This window comes from Staurois parvus, unplaced genomic scaffold, assembly GCF_062004578.1.
Source record: "Staurois parvus isolate SC_StPar_1 unplaced genomic scaffold, SC_StPar_1.0 ptg000194l, whole genome shotgun sequence".
Classification (NCBI taxonomy): domain Eukaryota; kingdom Metazoa; phylum Chordata; class Amphibia; order Anura; family Ranidae; genus Staurois; species Staurois parvus.
Window position 1 is genome coordinate 1287219 of NW_028317990.1, and position 20103 is coordinate 1307321.

At 42.1% G+C, this 20103-nt stretch overlaps 1 protein-coding gene across 2 annotated transcripts in view; it reads left to right on the forward strand.

The window, feature by feature from the left end:
• PBX3 (PBX homeobox 3) overlaps positions 1-20103 on the forward strand; it is a 329026-nt gene that overhangs the window by 266790 nt on the left and 42133 nt on the right. For both annotated transcript variants that reach the window (XM_089677869.1, XM_089677870.1), the window contains exons 3-4: positions 5840-6081; positions 18097-18287. In XM_089677869.1, coding sequence (XP_089533995.1) covers positions 5840-6081; positions 18097-18287 — 433 coding nt within the window. The remainder of the gene's footprint in view (positions 1-5839; positions 6082-18096; positions 18288-20103) is intronic.

Below are 20103 nucleotides of genomic sequence, written 5' to 3' on the forward strand. Positions count from 1 at the left end.
GAGTCACTTTGGGTGGGGGGCCCATGGAACTTTGGAAAGGTGGGGAGACCCCTGTCTCAGCTCCCCATATCCCTCTTATGTGTAAATCACCCTGTGCCTGTTAGAGGTATAGGGTGATCTGTCCTAATATTGTGTGGGCTTTGTCTCAGACTGTGTAGACATGTTTAGGATATAGGTGGGGTGGGGGTTATTGATTGTTTAATGTTATGTGGCTGAATCCCAATTTTTTATTGTTTGTCTGGCTTGGGAGCAACCTATTATGGGATGTATGTGTTTATGTGTATTAGCTTAGTGGGTGGGGGTGTCTCCAGCAGCCCTCCTTCTTGATGGGACTGTCTGCTGGTGTGAAGTTTGAATACCTATGTGTCTCTTGTTATTAAATGTAGATTGCCCCACCCTGTGTCGTGATGCAGGGAGGGGGGATTGTCCCGAGTGTATATATCTTGTATCTGTATTCAAATAAAGTAGTCTACCTTCTGGATTACTTCAAGACTGGTGTCGTCTTGTCTTGTATTGTCAGCTGTGGTGTCTGTTGTCGGTGTTCGGACGGGGAAGCGGAAGTACTCAAGCGCAGTCTGGGTCAGTTCCGTTACAATGATCATGTAAATTTATGCCAGCTCATAGTGACTAGTTCAGAAGAACATTAGCTCAGGATGGGTTTCTCCAGGAGTAGCTCTTCCCTATAAAAGGTAAAGGATTGCAATTTCCAGAAAAAAACAAAACGACGATCTCCTAGGGTTCAACACAAAAGATATTCTCTAACTCTGTATGTACTAAAAAAATCAGATTCCTGGAAATTTGTTTGCGATTCCCCACTGATCGCTAATTGTGAAGATAGTGCTATGGATCACTGCCTGTTCGAAGCTTGGCTGTCTGCTCTGGGCTGTCAAAATATATATTGGTATAAAACAGTTATCAGTTGGCTCTGTGTCTGGATTATACTGATGTTACACCTGTGCAAATGTAAGCATTAAAACAATGACTATGTCAATTATATGAACTAGTGGAGGAGAAATGCTCTCTCAAAAATAACCTATTACTAATAGTGATAAATTGCAAACTCCTTGTGTATATGCTTGATGAATGTTGTGTGTTTTACTATACATAGAACAAAGAAAAAAAAAAAAAACAGCACAATAAAATCATTACATTATATGCCGTAGATTATATTTTTATGTGCGGGTCTGACCCTCTCCATTGGGACCCAGCACAGCTTTCAATTCTTTATTTAAACCGATTTAAAGAGGCTAATTGTACTGGGCCGCCACTCTTATTCTGTTCTCTTGAAATTTTAATGGAAATGTTGATTTGAGAGGATTTGAAAGTTTGTTTTTTATCCTACAGTCATGTTGAGATTAGATAGCCAAAGGAATATCCCTCAAGTCAACGCATAGCTAGAATGCGCTCTTTTTTCACCAACACTAAGCAGTTTTAGGCCTAAAACTACTAGTAAGGATAAGTTAAAAATTTGTAGTGTGGTCTAGGAATAAAGCATGACCGATAGTTTACTTACAGCTTGTATCCTACAACAGGCTCCCCAACCCTTCCATCCAGACAAGTGTAGGTGCCTCCAGTTTCCTTCATCTCCCTCTAGACTCAGTAGCACATACAGTGGGGATCGAAAGTTTGGGCACCCCAGCTAAAAATTTGTATTAATGTGCATAAAGAAGCCAAGGAAAGATGGAAAAATCTCCAAAAGGCATCAAATTACAGATTAGACATTTTTATAATATGTCAACAAAAGTTAGATTTTATTTCCATCATTTACACTTTCAAAATAACAGCAAACAAAAAAATGGCGTCTGCAAAAGTTTGGGCACCCTGCAGAGTTAATATCTTGTACTGCCCCCTTTGGCAAGTATCACAGCTTGTAAACGCTTTTTGTAGCCAGCCAAGAGTCTTTCAATTCTTGTTTGAGGTATCTTTGCCCATTCTTCCTTACAAAAGTCTTCCAGTTCTTTGAGATTTCTGGGCTGTCTGTCACGCACTGCTCTTTTAAGGTCTATCCATAGATTTTCAATTATGTTGAGGTCAGGAGATTGTGAAGGCCATGGCAAAACCTTCAGTTTACGCCTCTTGATGTAATCCCCCATGGATTTCGTGGTGTGTTTAGGATCATTATCCATTTGTAGAAGCCATCCTCTCTTTAACTTCAGCTTTTTCACAGATGGCATCAAGTTACCATCCAAAATTTGCTGAAATTTTATTGAATCCATTTTTCCTTCTACTCGTGAGATGTTCCCTGTGCCACTGGCTGCAACACAACCCCAAAGCATGATTGATCCAACCCCATGCTTAACAGTTGGACAGAGGTTCTTTTCATTAAATTCTGTGCCCCTTCTTCTCCAAATGTACCTTTGCTCATTCCGGCCAAAAAGTTCAATTTTAACCTCATCGGTCCACAGAACTTGTTTCTAAAATGCATCAGGCTTGTCTATATGTTCATTTGCAAAGTTCAAACGATGATTTTTGTGGTGAGGACGTAGAAGAGGTTTTCTTCTGATGACTCTTCCATGAAGACCATATTTGTACAAGTATCTCTTTATAGTGGAATACCACAACTCCAGTGTCTGCCAGATCTTTCTGCAGGGATTGTGCAGTCAAACATGGGTTTTGAATTGTTTTTCTCACAATCCTGCGAGCTGTTCTGTCTGATATTTTTCTTGGTCTTCCAGATCTTGCTTTAACTTCCACCGTTCCTGATGACTGCCATTTCTTAATTACATTCCGAACAGAGGATATTGACATTTGAAAACGCTTTGCTATCTTCTTATAGTCTTCTCCAGCTTTGTGAGCGTCAACTATTTTCAGTTTCAGTTTTCTAGACAACTGCTTGGAAGAACCCATGGTGCTGATTGTTGGGGCAAGGTCAGATGAGTCTGGGCATTTAAAACCTTTGAGCTTGACATCACCTGGTCTTCCCAGACGATGATTGAGAACAATCCATGACACTGGCAGGTCTCAGCTTTGCAAAGGGGGCAGAGCATGCTATAAATTCTGCAGGGTGCCCAAACTTTTGCAGACGCCATTTTTTTGTTTTCTGTTGTTTTGAAAGTGTAAATGATGGAAATAAAATCTAACTTTTGTTGACATATTATAAGAATGTCTAATCTGTAATTTGATGCCTTTTGGAGATTTTTCCATCTTTCCTTGGCTTCTTTATGCACATTAATACAAATTTTTAGCTGGGGTGCCCAAACTTTCGATCCCCACTGTACAAGGCCGCACTCCGCTCTTAAGTATAAAGACAACTTTATTGTTCAAATTCCACTGACATGCCAACTTACTTTGATGCATTTTCTCCCCTAGGGGAGCTCTGTGATTAGGCAACACTAGATGGTGAAACACGTCAAAAGAAAGGAGTGAGTGGAAGTGTCAGTGTTCATGCTGGAAGCCTGAAGGAGGACAAAGTGCAATCTTATATGTGATATTGAAAACGTTTTATGCACAATGCAAACTAAATGTATGCATGAAATAAGTGTATGGTTTAAACATGTTGTTTGAGGTGATTGTAGCCGTATTAGTGCATTTGCAACAGAAACAATTGAGTACTGTCCGTGATATTTTTTTTATTTGCACCAACATACAATTTTGAGGACAAGCTTTCGGGGAATGTCCCCTTCTTCAAGGTCTTCAAGGAGTAGTACTGCTTAGACCTTGAAGAAGGGGACATTCCCCAAAAGCTTGTCCTCAAAATTGTATGTTAGTGCAAATAAAAAAAGTATCACGGACAGTACTCAATTGTTTCTGGTTTAAACATGGAAACAGGTGAAGCTCTGTACAATGACATAGCCCAGGACGTAATTTGTGCACTTCCGCATGTTTGGTGATGTCATGATATCTGACTCCGCCCTACGCATTTTGTCAAAACTGACATCATTGGGGGGGGGGGTCAGAGACTGTATGATTTAGCAGATTGAGATTGGGGGATTCTCAGGTGAGTTTATGGGAGGAAAAGAGTTGGGGCTACCATTGTAGTGATTCTCCCGATTAGTTCGAAGAGGATGTTAGCAGTGCATAGCTTGTAAAATGCAGCTATATAAGGAGAGTTAGTTATGAGTCTGCATTACTTTCTAACTCTTTTGGCAGTTATATGTATGTTTCAGCTGAGTGTTTAGCATTTTTTATACTATTGTGTAGTAAAAAGAAGTAGCAGATAGTTTATCTAAAGCCCAAACTTTTTTTTTTTTTAATACAGTAGGGAATGGTTTAAAACCCAACACCTTTTTTGCTTTGAGGTGTGTGTTGAGAAGTACCAGTGAAGAGTCATATGCAATAAAAGGCTTGGTTCCAGATATCTGTTACTGAATAAAAATAAGTCTGGAGCCAAATCTTTTTTGTGAATGAGTGTCATCACACATACTAAACTAATATTTTAAGGACCTTACCTACTACGTCTGAGATTTAGAGAAACCATGGACCCATGCAAGGTCCTAAAAAGTATTTATTAGGGAATCCACAAACCAGAACAACAAAGTTTGATAAAAATTATATTCTGAATTCCTTTCAGCATTTCCAGACCAGGATGTAAGACAGATCTTCCTAAAGTTACAAAAATTTAATTTTAGATAGTGGTCACTGAAACAATAAGAGACCATAAGCCATCATAAGATTTTCTTGCTATCCCTGATCCAGTGAGAGAATTTTAAGATTTTCCCTCACTTTCAGTCCCAGCGACAGTGGTCACAGGACAAACAGAGTGACATCATTTCAACAGTAGGAAAACAGACATCAATAAAAGACCTTACTGGGGTTCCAATTTATCCTTACTCTATCCAAATAAAAACAAAAATAGATACACCATAAAGTCATTGAGAGGACTAATAAAAAGTATACGCTGGGTTGGGATGCTGTCCATTGAAACAATAATATGGAGAAACTGAGAGCGCCTATAACAGAACAATAGAGAGGGGGAAGGGGTTTTGATTAATGAGTGACTTTTAAATGGGGAGAGACCATTTTGAAAGATTTATGATTCACTATAGTTAGTGGTTTTATTTAGTCACAGTATGTAGGCACAGTAGGAGCCCAAGAAAGTGTTTACATACAGCAATTGTTACAGTTGATTATATATAGGGCCTGTGAAAGAGGTTTGTTATGCTTGTTGGGTTGATGGACAATACGATGTAATATACTAGACATTGAGCTATGTAATAAAGGTTGTTATTGACTGAAAAACGAAGACTTGCAGAAGAAATGTTGTTTAGGGGTGCTGTATTTCTTTATTAATTGCAAATGTATCTATTTTATTTGCAAGAATGCATTTTAGTGATTTTGGTTGAAGTAGCCAACTAATTAAAATTAACATTCTTTTAGTATAGGCTTTTGGTATTTGACGATTCTATAAATGGAGAAAAAACATTGCCATTTTACTGTTGCCATGATCAGATGGGAGTCTTTCCTCCCTCCTTGATCACGGGAGTCTGCAACTTCTTCCTGTTGGCAGCCTTTGAGTTACTGAATTTTATTTTCTAGTTTTTAAGGTGGATATCCAAACCACCTCAACAACTATTGTTAATTTTAAAGAACAGTGGTTGAATTTTCCAACTTTCCTGGACCTCCAAATTTAGTTCTAGACTTTCAGTCTTGTCAGCTGAGTTACTGCAGCAAAGTGTAATGTAATTGAACATCTTGAGAGGAAAATAAATATGCAAATATAGGAAAAGTGTTTTCGCTCAACAGAGACAACATGGAAGAAGCTACTTGGGAAAAATATAGACATAAATGTTAATCAATTTAAGTTAAAATGTATATTATATACAGTAAGCTATGGATTGCTAAAATATGTATTTGTAACTTTCTCTAAATCTAGCAATCTTGTCTAATGCTTCATTCAAAGGTCTCAGCATCCGAGGTGCACAGGAAGAAGACCCACCAGACCCACAGCTCATGAGACTAGACAATATGTTGCTGGCCGAAGGTGTATCTGGACCTGAGAAGGGAGGTGGAGCCGCAGCAGCTGCTGCAGCAGCAGCTGCTTCAGGTGGAACTTCAGATAACTCAATAGAACATTCCGACTACAGAGCCAAACTCAGCCAGATCCGACAGATCTACCATACAGAACTGGAAAAGTATGAACAGGTACGCTAAACTTTCTTCATTCTAGTTTCAGGGAAAAAAATATCCTTTTCAGCAGTAAACGTGATACAATAATCAAATCACAGTAGGATAGGGACATATGTCAGGCTGATTATAGCAAATTATAGTTATTACCAGTAGTTTATTATAGTCCATTAAGAGATTGCTATAGATTATTATAGGCTAGTGTAATTTTTATATGAATTATCATACGGAGCAAATAAAAGAAGAACTCTGGTTTAAATGAAAAGCAGCATATTGTTTTAAAATCCATAACAGCCCTAACGGCACTTTTCTGGTGGGAGTTTCCCTAGAAACTACCTGCACCTAATTTAGGCAGGCATTTCTGCGTGTGTCGATAACATTACCGACACATGCAGCAAATTCAGGTAGTTCTTACTGCTGCCACTTTAAGAATTTTTCGCTGAGACAGCAACAAATTCTTAAAGAATCACCGCCAGTTGTCAGATTAGGAACCTGGCACCAAAACCTTTGTGGAAACAGTCCTTAGAGACAAGCGGTGCATATTTTTTATATATAGAGAGAGAGACATATAGCAACAGCTCCTTCCTTTTTCTGCTTTCTATTCTATCTTTGCTTGCAATTATGCCTGGTGCAGCAGAATACAAGAAAATGAGCAAAAGTGATTTGAGTACGGAATGTACCTCACAAAGAATTGACGTCGGTCGCAAATCTCGTGAAGATTTGATTCCTGACCTACTGGAACATGATAGCCGAGCAGATCAGAACTCGGGGGAACTTGACCATGAAGGGGTTCCCGCTACCTCTGATCCCAGTGGCTCAGAGACGGCCTCGCAGGATGGCCATACAAAGACTGACACTGGAGTATCATCAAATGTTATCTTCACACCAAAGCCTGAGAAGGCCAGCACCAGAGTGCCTGTAACCAGCAGAGACTCTCCTCAGATGCAGGAAGCCCTGAAACGCATCATGGAGACAGATCCTGGGGCATACTTGCAGTTCCTTGAACGCCAAACAGCAGCTGCCAGAGAGGAACGCCAGGCTGAGAGAGAAGCTGCACAACGCCGGGCTGAGAGGGAAGCTGATCGTCGGCACGAGCTGGAGATGGTTAGGCTCCAGCAGCAGCGACAGGTTCAGAACCTCGGGTCCCTAGAGCACAGGGACGCCTCTCCGGCCGTGGGCACAGCAGCCAAGTTTCTAGTGATGGAAAAAGATAGTGACAATGACGTGTATTTACTGTCATTTGAAAAAACTTGCCGTCAGTACCATCTGCCCCAAGCACAATGGGCTCGGTAGCTGACACCAGGACTACGAGGCAAGGCCCTGGATGCGTTTGTCGAATTGCCAGAGGGGCAGGACGACGATTATGAAGCTCTAAAAGAAGCCATTTTCCAGAAGCACCAAATGACCCCGGAAGTGTACTGCAAGCGGTTTAGGTCCTTGAAAAAGGGACCTGGGGACTCTTACACAGATGTGGCCAGTCGCTTACGCACAACATTCCGGCAGTGGACCAAAGGACTGAAAGCTGACTCCTACGAGTCTCTGGAGGATCTCATGATAAGAGATCAGCTACTGTATATCTGCCCGTCAGACGTCAGACAGTTTGTCTTGGAGAGAGAAGCAGCATCTGCCAAAGCTGCAGCTGATCTGGCAGATATCTATGTCCACACGCAGGTGTCTGACCATCTCAAGGCTCCTCCGACTGGCTGGAAAGGAGGGAAATCACCCATAGCAACCCCTCCTATGCCGGTGAGTCAAGCTTCCCCTCCCCCAAAACCTGCAGTACTTGGGGCCAAGCCATCCCTGCCAGACAACTGCAGATGTCACACCTGTGGGAAAGCAGATGACATCACCTGGCCAGCCGGCCAGCAACTCTTCTTCAGTGCTGTTTGTGCACAGGAAGATGCAGATAACCCCTGCCAACTTGCAGCCAGTCACTGTGGGCAACCGGTCTGTAACTGGTTTCCGTGAAACCGGGGCAGAAGTCACCTTGATCCAGCCAGAGGTGATTGAACAAAGGAACCTCATCCCAGGAAAGTTCTTTACCCTCACAGGAGTTGGGGGGGCCCATTCACGCATACCCTGTGCAAAGGTATTCATAGATTGGGGTGCAGGAAGGGGGATGAGGGAGGTGGGGGTCTCGGATGAAATTCCCACACCTGTTTGGTTGGGTGCCGATTTGGCTACTCTTGTGTCCTATTATGCCCCTGCCAAGAACACCATGGAGGCCCCCCTGGAACTCTCTGGACATGCCAAGGTACTGTGTGAAGATGTTGGGGTAATGTCTGGGCAACCTGTGGATGGACAGAGGGAGGGGGCTGGGAATAGAGTGGGGTTACAGGATTCTCCATTAGCTGGAGAAGGAGAGGATATCCCCTTGCATGGGGAGGTAATGAACTCATGTGTCATTGATGTTACAAACGTAACTGTTGATAATGTTGATTATAATGTTGATAATGTTAATGATGATGAATATAATGATGATGATGGTCATGATGATAATAATGATCTATTTTCATTGTTGGGGGTCACCCACAGTGCTGTGAAGTGGGCAGAGGTACAATCTCTGGGTGCTGAGCAAAGGGATGGTCTGGATAGGCCCTTTTCTTGCTCAGAGGATCATACCTTGATAACCTCCCAGCAGTTGTCTTTGTATGGTACTGGACAGCTGGTTGGGACTTGTAGTCCCACAGCCAAGGCAGCACTGGGAAATGGCCAAAATGTTGCAGTCAGCAGCAAGCTATCTGTGAGCTTCCCTGCTGATAAAGGTAAACAACAGCTGGTTGGGACTTGTAGTCCCACGGCCAAGACAGCACTGAGGAGTGATCAAAACGTGGACTTCAGCAGCAAGCTAGATGTGAGCTTCCCTGCTGAGAAAGGTAAACAACAGCTGGTTGGGACTTATAGTCCCATGGCCAATGCAACACTAGAGAATGGCCAAAATGTTGCATTCATCCACTGGCTAACTGTGAGCTTCCCTGCTGAGAAAGATAAACAATGGCTTGACTGGGACAGTGAAATGAATGGTCTACCAGCAGGGGGCTTGGGGACTGAAAGAGTGTCACCTGATCTCGCCTGTCAAAGTGTATGGGGAACATCTGAAGCCAGGGAGGAAACCCCCTCCAACTATTTCTGGCTTAGATTCACCCCCCCCAAACACCAGACAGACAAACATATGTCATAGACAGTGACAGCACACCTGGATTGGAAGAGCGAGGGGCCCCATTGGAGTTGATAGCCAGCCCTCAGAGAGAGAGCTGCGGCCTTCAACTCCAATCCCCTTTCCTTTCCATTCAGGTACAGAAGCTGCTGGCAAGGCCTATGATAGATAGTGTCTGGGTTCAGGGAAACCCCGGGAGAGCTCACTGTGCTGTTCATGAGTTGGACGGCAGGGTGTATCCTTCCCTCATGCCTTCGGCCCACCTCATCTCACAGGAGGTGCAGACTGAATGGGCCAAAGAGACAGAGGAAATATCACAGTCAGGGATCCAGAGGTCCTGCAGGGTCTGGGCATCACCGGTAGTCTCACTCCCCAAACAGGATCAGATGACCAGGCTTTGCGAGGACCTTGGAAAACTGAGCGCCAGCCCTGTGGTTGTGGCCTACCCCATGCCCAGGAGCCATGAGGTAATAAAGCATCCGGCAGGTGCCCGCTGTCTAACCATCATGGACCTGAGCAGAGGGTATGGGCCACAATTTCTAACCCAGGAGGCTCAGTACGAGTCAGCCTTCACCACCCCATGTGGCTTGCCTGAATTCACGGGAAAGCTAGTCGGGGTTGAGAACACACCAACCACCTCCCCAAGGGTCAGGAATGACCTACAATGTGGAGTGGAACTGTGTGCAGTTGCCCACTTTAGGGGTCTTGCAGTGTTCGGCCCTGTCTGGGGGGAGCAACTTGGGCCCCGGTCACTAGTCAGGAACAAACTGCCCATGCCTAGTCTGACAGTCGAGAATGGTAACTGTCAGAGGGGTGTGTTAGTGGTTCAGCCTTGGGAACCACCGGTAGGAAGAGACCCCCAGAGGTTTGGGAATGGAGAGACTGAGGCAGTTATGGCCTGGCCTACTCCCCAGGCCAAAAAGCAGGTTATGTCAGTCTTGGGTGCAGCTGGCTGCGGTAAGACGCCTGGGTGCAACTATCATGGCTCAGCTGAACCTGTGACTGACCTAGCAGACAGGAAACTGATGGAGATGGTGTCCTGGATGCTAGCAGGTAAAGAGGACTGTTCATCTTGGACGAAGGTACCTGGGGACACATCTGGAAGGCGAGTTCCAGAATTCGCCTGTCCGGTTCTGGTGCACACAAGTGCCACTACCTTCGGGTCAGATGTAGTCCTGGGCCTGAGGAAGGAGATTGGAGAGGGAAATCTCATTCTCTACCTCGCAAGAAGCTACATCTCAATATGTTAGCATATGACACCCCTGAACAGAAGTGTTGTGTGAACAGGTAGGCACCACGGCAGTTGCCACAATATCTGGGTAGTCACAGCCGACTGGTGCTCACCCTTGACAACTCACTTGGTTGGCACAACAGTCTTGCTGGGGAGAACAGCATTCTTCTCAGAAGGAACCTGGTTCTCCCGCAGTGCAATTGTACCAGATCACCCCAAGGTGAACCTCTGGGCACAATGGGTCTGTGCCCTGATCAGCCAAACCAGCAGCAGGTGTCGGTTGTGTCAGGAGGGAAATTGCAGTTCCCTCCCATGCAACCACCTGAGGGGGGAGGTGTAGCAAGTGAGCATACAGAGATGGACGCGGTCATCCATCTTGCTAAGGATCCTCCATCTTGTATCATTTCTACTCCCAAATCAGCTTCCCTCCAATTTCCCCCCTCTCTCAGGAATGTTGTCTGTATGATGCCAGAGATCACAGGCACAGTGGGAGAGCTGCATGGTTATAAATCCCAAACTTGCTGGTGCCCGGGTGTCTGTTAGCTTCTGAATCTGAGATATTGTAAAACCATAAACCAGTCCTTCGCTGAGCTTCAAAGACATTCCAGCTAGCTATAAAACAGACTCACATTTAAAAATCCCCTTTTCCATATAATTTTATATCTGGAGAAATGGAAGACGTACAAGGAAACCAGGCATATATTCTGATTGGTCACTTTAATGGAAGTCGTCTGATACCTTACCCCCCCAGCTGAAATCTACAGGAGAGCAGAAAATGATATCTTCTTAACTGTCCCAAGCAGGTATGTCATATTTAATATCTAGACGTTCAGCAGATGCTTCTGCATATTAATCCACTAGTGGCAAGGCTGCTACATGCACCAAGGGTAAGTTATGGATCATGATATAAACTGGGAGGGATTTTGGTTCTAGCTTGGGTCTCCACCTGCAACACCCTCCCCAAATGAGGCGATTGGTTCTCTGCTTCAAGGAGACACCCTGTTTAGTTCCTAGAAAAGGCTGTTATGCTTGGAGCAGATAAGTTGAGTAGGTCGTGTTGAAGTTGAAGAATCCTCCCTTTTAACATCGGAACCAACTTTGGGAGATAAGGCACCCTTTTGGCTCAGGAAACTTTATCTGCTTAACCCAGGACTTTTGGCAAGTACTCTATCTCTCTAAACTTCTTTCTGTTATCTCTTTGCTGTGGTATGGCTCTCTGTATATTTATATATATATATATTGGCTACATCATTTTCTGTAAATACTTTTATTGCACCATTTTGACCTTTTTAGTAATAAATCTTATTTTCTGAAAAGTGTTGAACTGTTTCTAAAGCTCTTTAATGCAAACTAAGAATCCCTGTCTCTGAAGCGCTACTGTGTGTTTTAAATTTCTGCATACATCTGTCTGCGGTGACATTGTGTACAGAAACGATTATTCAAACATCATAGTGTATTGCTAATATTGCCGAGTTTCCTCTTTCTCTGTACAAAAAGGAGGTGGTGGCAGTGTGAAGGGTTAATTGCGTAATTAATCTGACCCAGTAATAATCGCTCCAAGGCTGCAGGTACACAGATTGTTGTCCATTAGCTGGAAAATCTTTGTGCAGGGTGCAGCTGGGTGTGGCATTGTTACGCATGTGACAGCGCGGTTTTAGATTGGCTAGTCCTTCGGTCACAAGTTTGCTGAGAAGGTCTGGGGTCTGACGCCGCGATCCTCACAGTTATTATAAGCTTACCTGTAGCTAAAAATGAACAAAGTGGGTTTACTACCACTTTTAGCAGTTAAAGTCAAGTCATATCCTATCTATACTTAAACCTGCTCCCACCCCCATTGTTTGCCTATCCTAACTGCCCTGTAAAGGAAAGATGTCTATACTTATCTATGCTGAGAGCGCTCTGGTCCAGTCACATGATCGGCTCTTAGAGCCAAATTCAGTGTAGAGGTACAGTTGACAACAGATGCTTCATAGTAAATAAATGGATGACATCACTGCATTGGCTCTGTAGCTGTTGTCGACGAATTCTCCTCTTCACTGAAGCCAGCCACTGGAGAGATCACATTACTGGACCGGAGCACAAGAGACAGTTTTCCATGCAGTTGTTTTATGCCCTTTCCCCCTCTTCTGTCTATTTCTTGCTTTTTTTCTTCTTTTTAACCCCTGGGTCCAGGCTCCTGCTGGCTGGCCCTTGAAGGGTTCTGACAGACAGGAGATGGAGTTCCTGATCATGTGATCACTATTATTGCCTGTTGCAACAGTGACATGATCATGAACCCCCATGAACCCCATTCGCCAGCTCCTGATTTTATATGGTGACTGGGAGCTGTTGGTAAACTGCGCTAAGAGTGTGCAGTGACAATAAAGCTGGCTGATGTTCTTAAGTATACAGCTGGCATTAAGGCCCACAGTTGTATTTTGTGTCCCAAGTTTTTTTTTTAGCTTCAGGTTTACCTAGGTATACATAGTCCATACATAAAATGCCAGGTAACAAGAGGTTTATGGCAAGGGTCTTAAAATACAGTTCAGTAAACACTTCTATATAGAGTATCTGTATGTATGGAAGTAAAAAAAAAACATGGAGAAAAGAAAACAGGAACACATGATTTGATGCCCATTTGAGTCCATCACATTCACTTTTTCTGGGGAATAAAAATAAAGAGTTAAATCCTGATGGGCCACTATTGGAAGCCATTTAATTTTCCCTACATATTATGTGTCTTTTAAAATCATTCGTACTTACCTCAATACATATTATTTCATATGACATCAGTCCTGGAGAGTATCAGCATTTCTGAAAAATGAATATCTGTGTAAGTTCAGCTTTATTTCTCCCTACAGTGGACAGAATGCATGCTATACATAATTTTCAGTAAAAGATGCATGTACAAAATGTGCTCTGTACATTATCCACAGCTGGTGTAATTTAAATGACACTTCGAGAGCTGCCTTTCCAGAGCTGCACTCAAGTTGCTTTTTGCTGAAGGCAATACTATGGTAAGAGTCCCTTTGCCCCTGAACATCTGGGAGACCTGGATCAAGTCAAAATTCATCTATGATAAGAAACTGCTGTCATAGTTAAAATGATAATGACTCAGATGTATTTAGTTAAAACTTTGGTACATAGATTTATTATTTAAATCAGACTGCAGTTGACCCAACTTAACCATTTGTGGTGCACCCAAATGACCTGTTACTAAACTAAAATCAGTTTAAAGCAGTTACAGGGGGCTGTGCATTTCCCACAGGAAAATTTGTTGCTTAGGGCAAAAAAGTAAGTAGGTGCACCTTTACACACTTTTAAATTAAAGCTGAATTCCAGGTATGCACATTTTTGCTCTGGCTTGGACCTAAATAAATAAATATGTACTGTATGTGTTATACCTGGCTGATCCACTTGGAAGCTTGTAATCACTATAGTAGGCACCTCTACTACAATGCAACTGCTAGTTTCTGGTTTCCATGTTGAGTGGCTACCCTAATGCTTATTGAACTTGGGAGGTTGCTTGCTCAGCCCGGGTGCCATTTTGAATTCTCTCATTAAATGCAAAGCTTTCGCTGATTGGATGAAGTGGACAGGCCAGGTGGTGAATTCACAATCTGCTCTCTCCTTCTCCAGCAAAGACATTGTGATTGGTCAGAGGGAGTTGTGAATGCGCTGTGTTGCTATGGCAACTACTTTCTAGGTAATCAGAACGAGCTGTAAAGTGTTATAGATGGCGGTCTAGGAGATGTGAGGGCTGTGAGAATCTATGTATAAATGTATTGCACTCTGGTTGTTTTTGATCTCCTCTATGTTATCCAGGTAGATCTACACCTCCCCAGGGTTGCCTCCCACTGTTCTAAAGCTATATAACTTAAGGAACTGCAACTAAAAACTCAGCATAGCTCCGCAAGAAGGCATTGCACGCGGATTGCCCATTAACATCAATACAGAGATTAAAAACAAAAACCATTTTTGTGAAAAGTGTGGTCCCCATGCCTCTAACCATCATGTACATTTGGAAAGATATAAATAATGCGTATCTATGTCCTCCCTCTAAAAATTGTTAGCTTAGTAGGTCAAAGGAAGGAAAAAAAAATCTACTGTAAGCAGTGCAGTCAGTCATTTATGATGTAGTCAATGGTTGGGTACAAACATTAGGACTGCATATAGCAGTCTCTACCACCACATGGAAATTAGGCAAAAGCCTTAAAGTGCTTATGCAGAGAAAAGCAACAGGTTCATTTTAAAGCTGGCTCTCACAGCAGCTTGTAGTTACCTTTTCTTCACAGCACTATTGCTTCATTTGCCTCAAGGAGTGAAGAGAAGAATCCCTGTTTAAGCTCAAAGTCGATCCTAGTCAAAACTTGCATAGGCTTGGGAACACTCTGCATAAAACCCCAACCCCACATTACGTTGCTGATGCAAGCTGCAGTGCTGCAACATGGTAGGATGAGGAACAAATCATCTGCTCCCCTATACCTGAAAGTACAGAGTATTTACCTTCACACCTGACAGTGTAACAGAGCAGCAGGGGTATATACACTGTTGCAGCAGATGGTATTAAAGTGAAGTGAATATGTTTCTATGTTCTGTTTGACTAAAGCATAGCATGATATTCTACATTACTTAAAAGAGAAGTAGGGGTTTTACAAAAAAAAAATCATACTCACCTAGGCAGATGCAGCATCAATCTGATGCTGCATCTGTCCCCTTCCAGCTCTGCACTGAGAACTGAGCAATCAAACACCACTGATCACTCAGTTTTCCCTCTGCTCCGAGCAGAGTCTCGTGACTGTCATTTGCTGGCTCTCAGACCTGCCCCTCCAGTGCTCAGTGAAGCGCCGGACTGTGGAGAGGAGGGGGCAGCTGGCTCAGTCTGCCAGCAGCGCAGCTGAAAGGCTGAGCCAACTGTCGGTCCAGGCATGTTGGCAGAACACCAAACATATTGCTGGGATCTTTCCAGACCCTGGACCAGCTCTGAAGTCAGCCAACAGCGGGCTTTAGCTTGTAAAACTGGTCACAGGAGTGCAGAACTATTTGCACTCCTGTGACCCATAGAACAGGTAGGGCCAAAATAGCTTTGGTCATACCTCTCCATTAAGTTGAAGGTTTGTTTTTTTTTTAGTGGGGGAACACTGGTTCAGTGACCAAAGGATAGACCGTGAGATAGACTTTGAGAAATCATTCTCCTGGTCTCAATTAAGCATAAAAATTGTATAAAATATGTGTGTTTAATAAAAGTGATGAGCTGGCAACAGTAGCTTAATTTCTCCGTTCTCTAAATAGTGGCCATCTATATAGCTAAACAGATCCTGAGCATGGTAAATGACTAGATCCTTGGGAAAAGAGTAGGTGCATACACTGTGATCATGCTCATGAAATGCAGATATTACTGTAGAGCACTTTCAAACTAAACTCTTTGCTAAAAGATTGTCAGTGTAGTATTCTTACATACTCATACATGCAGATGTGTGGGTGTAATGCCGAATATAAAATCATTCAGTAACTCCATTATAGAACACTCTCTCTTCATACTGTTTAGGCACTCATTAATAAGAAGGTAACACGCCATCTTTAATGGGTCGACAGCAAAGAATCACTTTAGCAGAAGTGCCTGCCTCTTTCTTAAGGGTGTACCCGGATTTTAATTATCTAAATGTAAATACTTAACGAATTTTACTTAGAGTAATGAGCTAGAGTGCATACTACATAAATGAGATGTTCTAATTAATCTTGTATGAACTAGTGCGTTAAAGGGATGCCGGGTGAATCCCACAAACCCTGGGCCTGTGCCAAATTGCTAATCAGCCTTTCAGTTCATACATGGCTTCCCTTAATAAGCTGAAATACGTGCAGCAAGCTTTGAGGAAATAAATCCCTACTTATTCCCAGCTTCGCACACTAAATGTTCCACTTACCGAATTCTGCTTCAGACAACATGTAGAGTATAATCTTCTATGTTAGTGTTTCTATTGATTTTTAGTTTTTTATCTAATCATAAAATAATGTTATTGCTGTTTTTATACTTTCATAAGCTATTTGTTATTTACCGTAAAAGTATCACCGCTTTTCTTGCTTCTGCTCTTTCTTTGAAAATTCCCTTATGGGAATAGAAAAGTGTTTTATTTTATGGTTTTCCTTATTTTGGAGGGGTAAGTATTAATGCATTTTTATATTAAAGCCTTCATTGTGTTTTTTATTATTATTTACCAAGAATGTCAGAGATAAACTATGCTAGAATTGGCTAAACACAGTGCCTAAAAATATGTATTTCTGACTAAACATCTGATCAATTAGGATCAGAGGTAAATGTCTAGATTATATGAACTTTGGAAACCTCATAGCCGTACATTACCATAAAGGGTGGTTGAATTGTGCGAACACATTTTAGTGCTTCAAAAACATGTATATTGAACTTGGACTGATTTTTGAAAATAGCAAGAGGATGTTCAGAGAGACAACTCCGAAACCAGCTTCTCAACAGGAGGAATAGTAGCAATTGGACAGTGTTTTATAATCATATATTCATCATATATCATAGTCTAAAGCCAGCCATACATGGATCAAAATGTAGCCGGTTCAGCAGGGACCGGATAAGATTCAATCCATACATGGGCAGGCTGATTGTACCCAAATCGATCTGTCAAGTTACTTGAGTACAACCAGCCTGTCGGATTTTTCTATATGCGATTATAGCCACTAGCAGTAATCTTGTTCTCCCATCTGCAAAGGCTCCTTACGCCCGCTGCCAACAGAACACATTAACGCTGCGGACTGTGATGATGGGGGAATCAAGCAATTTTCTTTCCTTCCACCCATGGTGGAAGGAAAGAAAATTTTATGAGCTGCCTTAGTTGGTCATGGATGAGGATTATCTCTGACTGAGTTGCATCAAAAACATTCTTGTCTGTTGTAATAATTCTTGTCTGTTGTCCCTAATTTAGAGTCAGCTTACATTTGAACTACAGTTATTTTTTTTAGTATTAGAATACCTTGTCTTGTTTAAAATAAATAAAAAACATTTTTTATTTTTACTTTTTGCTATACTCACCTAGTCCCTTGCAGCTGCCCCCCTCAGACTTACTGCTCCAAAGTCCTGCATTGCCCATTTTCCAAGCTAAATGATGGTTGGAATGATCCACCCCACTTCCTGTGTACATAGGCTGTCATGGACACACCCACCGGGGGTTCTATTCTCAGGCAGCTTGAGCTATAGTACTTCTGAACTGAGTGATGCTTGCATGTCATTTACACAAAAATACTAAGGTTATGCTTCTAAATTAATCATGAGTTTTATTGAGTTAGTTCACCCTAAATTGATAACTGAAAGTCTACAATTTTATAAATATTTTTGCTGCAATGTCCGCATTAAACCTAAAAGGGCAGATGAATTCCTAAGAGGGCATTATGATCAATTTCATAGGGTATTATGATCATTTCATAATTGATCCTTGATCTTTATGTGAACAAAGATTGTGTTATGGGATACTGAACAATTTTACAGATTTTTATGTTCCTGGCAAAAATGTTTGCATATGGTCAACATTATAGTTTTTGTATTCATGTGTACATGAAGACACAGACTCCTCTGGTAAGAAACAAAATGGTGTGGCATACATTATTTAGCTATGAGTTTATTCCATTTTATTATTTGTTATAGGCTTGCAATGAATTCACAACCCATGTGATGAATCTCCTAAGAGAGCAGAGCCGGACACGTCCCATCTCCCCCAAAGAGATTGAGAGGATGGTGGGCATTATCCACAGAAAGTTCAGCTCCATCCAAATGCAGCTGAAGCAAAGCACGTGTGAAGCTGTCATGATCTTGCGGTCGAGGTTTCTTGATGCCAGGTCAGTGTTAACGTTTAAGTCAAGTAAAATTGAAAAAAGTTAATGTTTTATTTCTTTTTTTAAATGCTGAAAGTACAGAAAATACCTGTTGACCCCTCAGAAATCAGGTATGCTCCTAAATTGTTTGATTTAACAACACAGTGCCTTTGCTTCTCCTAAATTTCAGCAACATTGGTAACTCTATTTATGACTATGAATCTCAACCATCGCTCTTCACATGTACACATAAATTTGATTTTCCAGCAAAAAAAAATTTCCTTAAGAATCTGGCAAAACATGCATGTAGGGAAATGACTCTTAAGTGACATAGTGCTGTGGTCTTTTCTACATCAATAGGAACTGACTTCTCAGTGGCTGCCCCTGAAAAATGTTAGAAACCTGTTGAAGACATAACAGGAAGACATAAAAGATGTTTGTTCTTCTAGAGGTAAAAGAATAAATATGTTGGGATATGCTTTGAAGCAGGTTTGGGGTAAACTAGTTACATGCCTATACAAATAATGCAACCTAGTAAAGAACAGTGACCAAACATGTTTTAAGCTAAACATTTACTATGGAGTACACCAGGACTGAGCAAACTGAGCTGCTCATGTAGTTGAAGAACTGTAAGCCCAAGCATGGCAGCTGGCAAACCATAGGTAGTGCTTGCCAGATTTCTAATCAGAATTTGTAAAGGTTTTTTAGTCAAACAAATAAAGGTCACATAGCACATGTGCACAAATGCTTTAGTTTACACACCTAGGTTCCATTTGTTAAAAGTGCTGTTGGACATAATCTGAATGAAACACAGATTGTACTGATTGAGGTTTGAAGAGTTTTTTTTCTTTTTAACCATATGAAGAACAGTGCTCATAGCCACCATAAAATAGCATAGAATGTGGAAAGTAGAACATGGATGAAGTATTTTGCTTGTTGCTGAATAGTTATCAGCTCTGTTCAACAAGAAGCTCACAGGGTTCCATAAAGCCTTGCTTTTTTATGCCGAATTTTATTAACCTTGTCACCCTATGGTAGCCATAACCAGAGTTATGTGAAACCCTAGGGTTACTCCAGAGGTTACTAGGGGTTTCTTGAGCATTGGCTGATTTACCTTCCATTTGACGGTGCCTGCATAGTTCCGGGCCAATGCCATATGGCAAAGCCAACAGCATTAGCTGTCTGTAAGGGTGGCATTCTAACCACCACTGTAGGGTTGTATTCTTCCTACTAACCACCAATGCAAAGGTCATTTTCCCCTTTGCCCCCTGGTTAATTAGTTTTAGCAAGGGTTCCCTGAAACTTATATTATGGGTTCACCTGGGGTAAAAAGGTTGAGAAAGGCTGTTCTATGGTAAACACTGTGGAGTGTACAAGGTCATAAGAAATCAGAACAGTATATCCTTTTGCTTTCCAAACATGTAGTGACAGCAAATGGTTTTCAACAACATCTGGTAGATTGGCAAATATTTATGAAGTTATTGACCCACATAAGCAGTGAAAACTAAGCTTGGTGAATTCACTGAATCTCTGCTCTATTGAATGGCAGGAGTGCTCTCTGTTTACACCCAACTGCCCTCTGATCAGTCTAGCCGGAGGGAGTGTCATCCCCTTCCATTTTTCTTTAGCAGACAGGATCGGATTGGAGATAGGCAGATGTAAACAGACAGAAGTCCTCCTGAAAAACTGACAGGTGGACCTGATTGGACCCTTTGTGTGAAAGGGGCTTTAAGCACAGACACAGAGACTGTGCACACACATCTTTATGCTTCCTCGCTGCCTTTTGTAGTCTTTTTAAGGTCTGTGTACTTGAGCTTTCATATCAGAACTGCTTTTATGC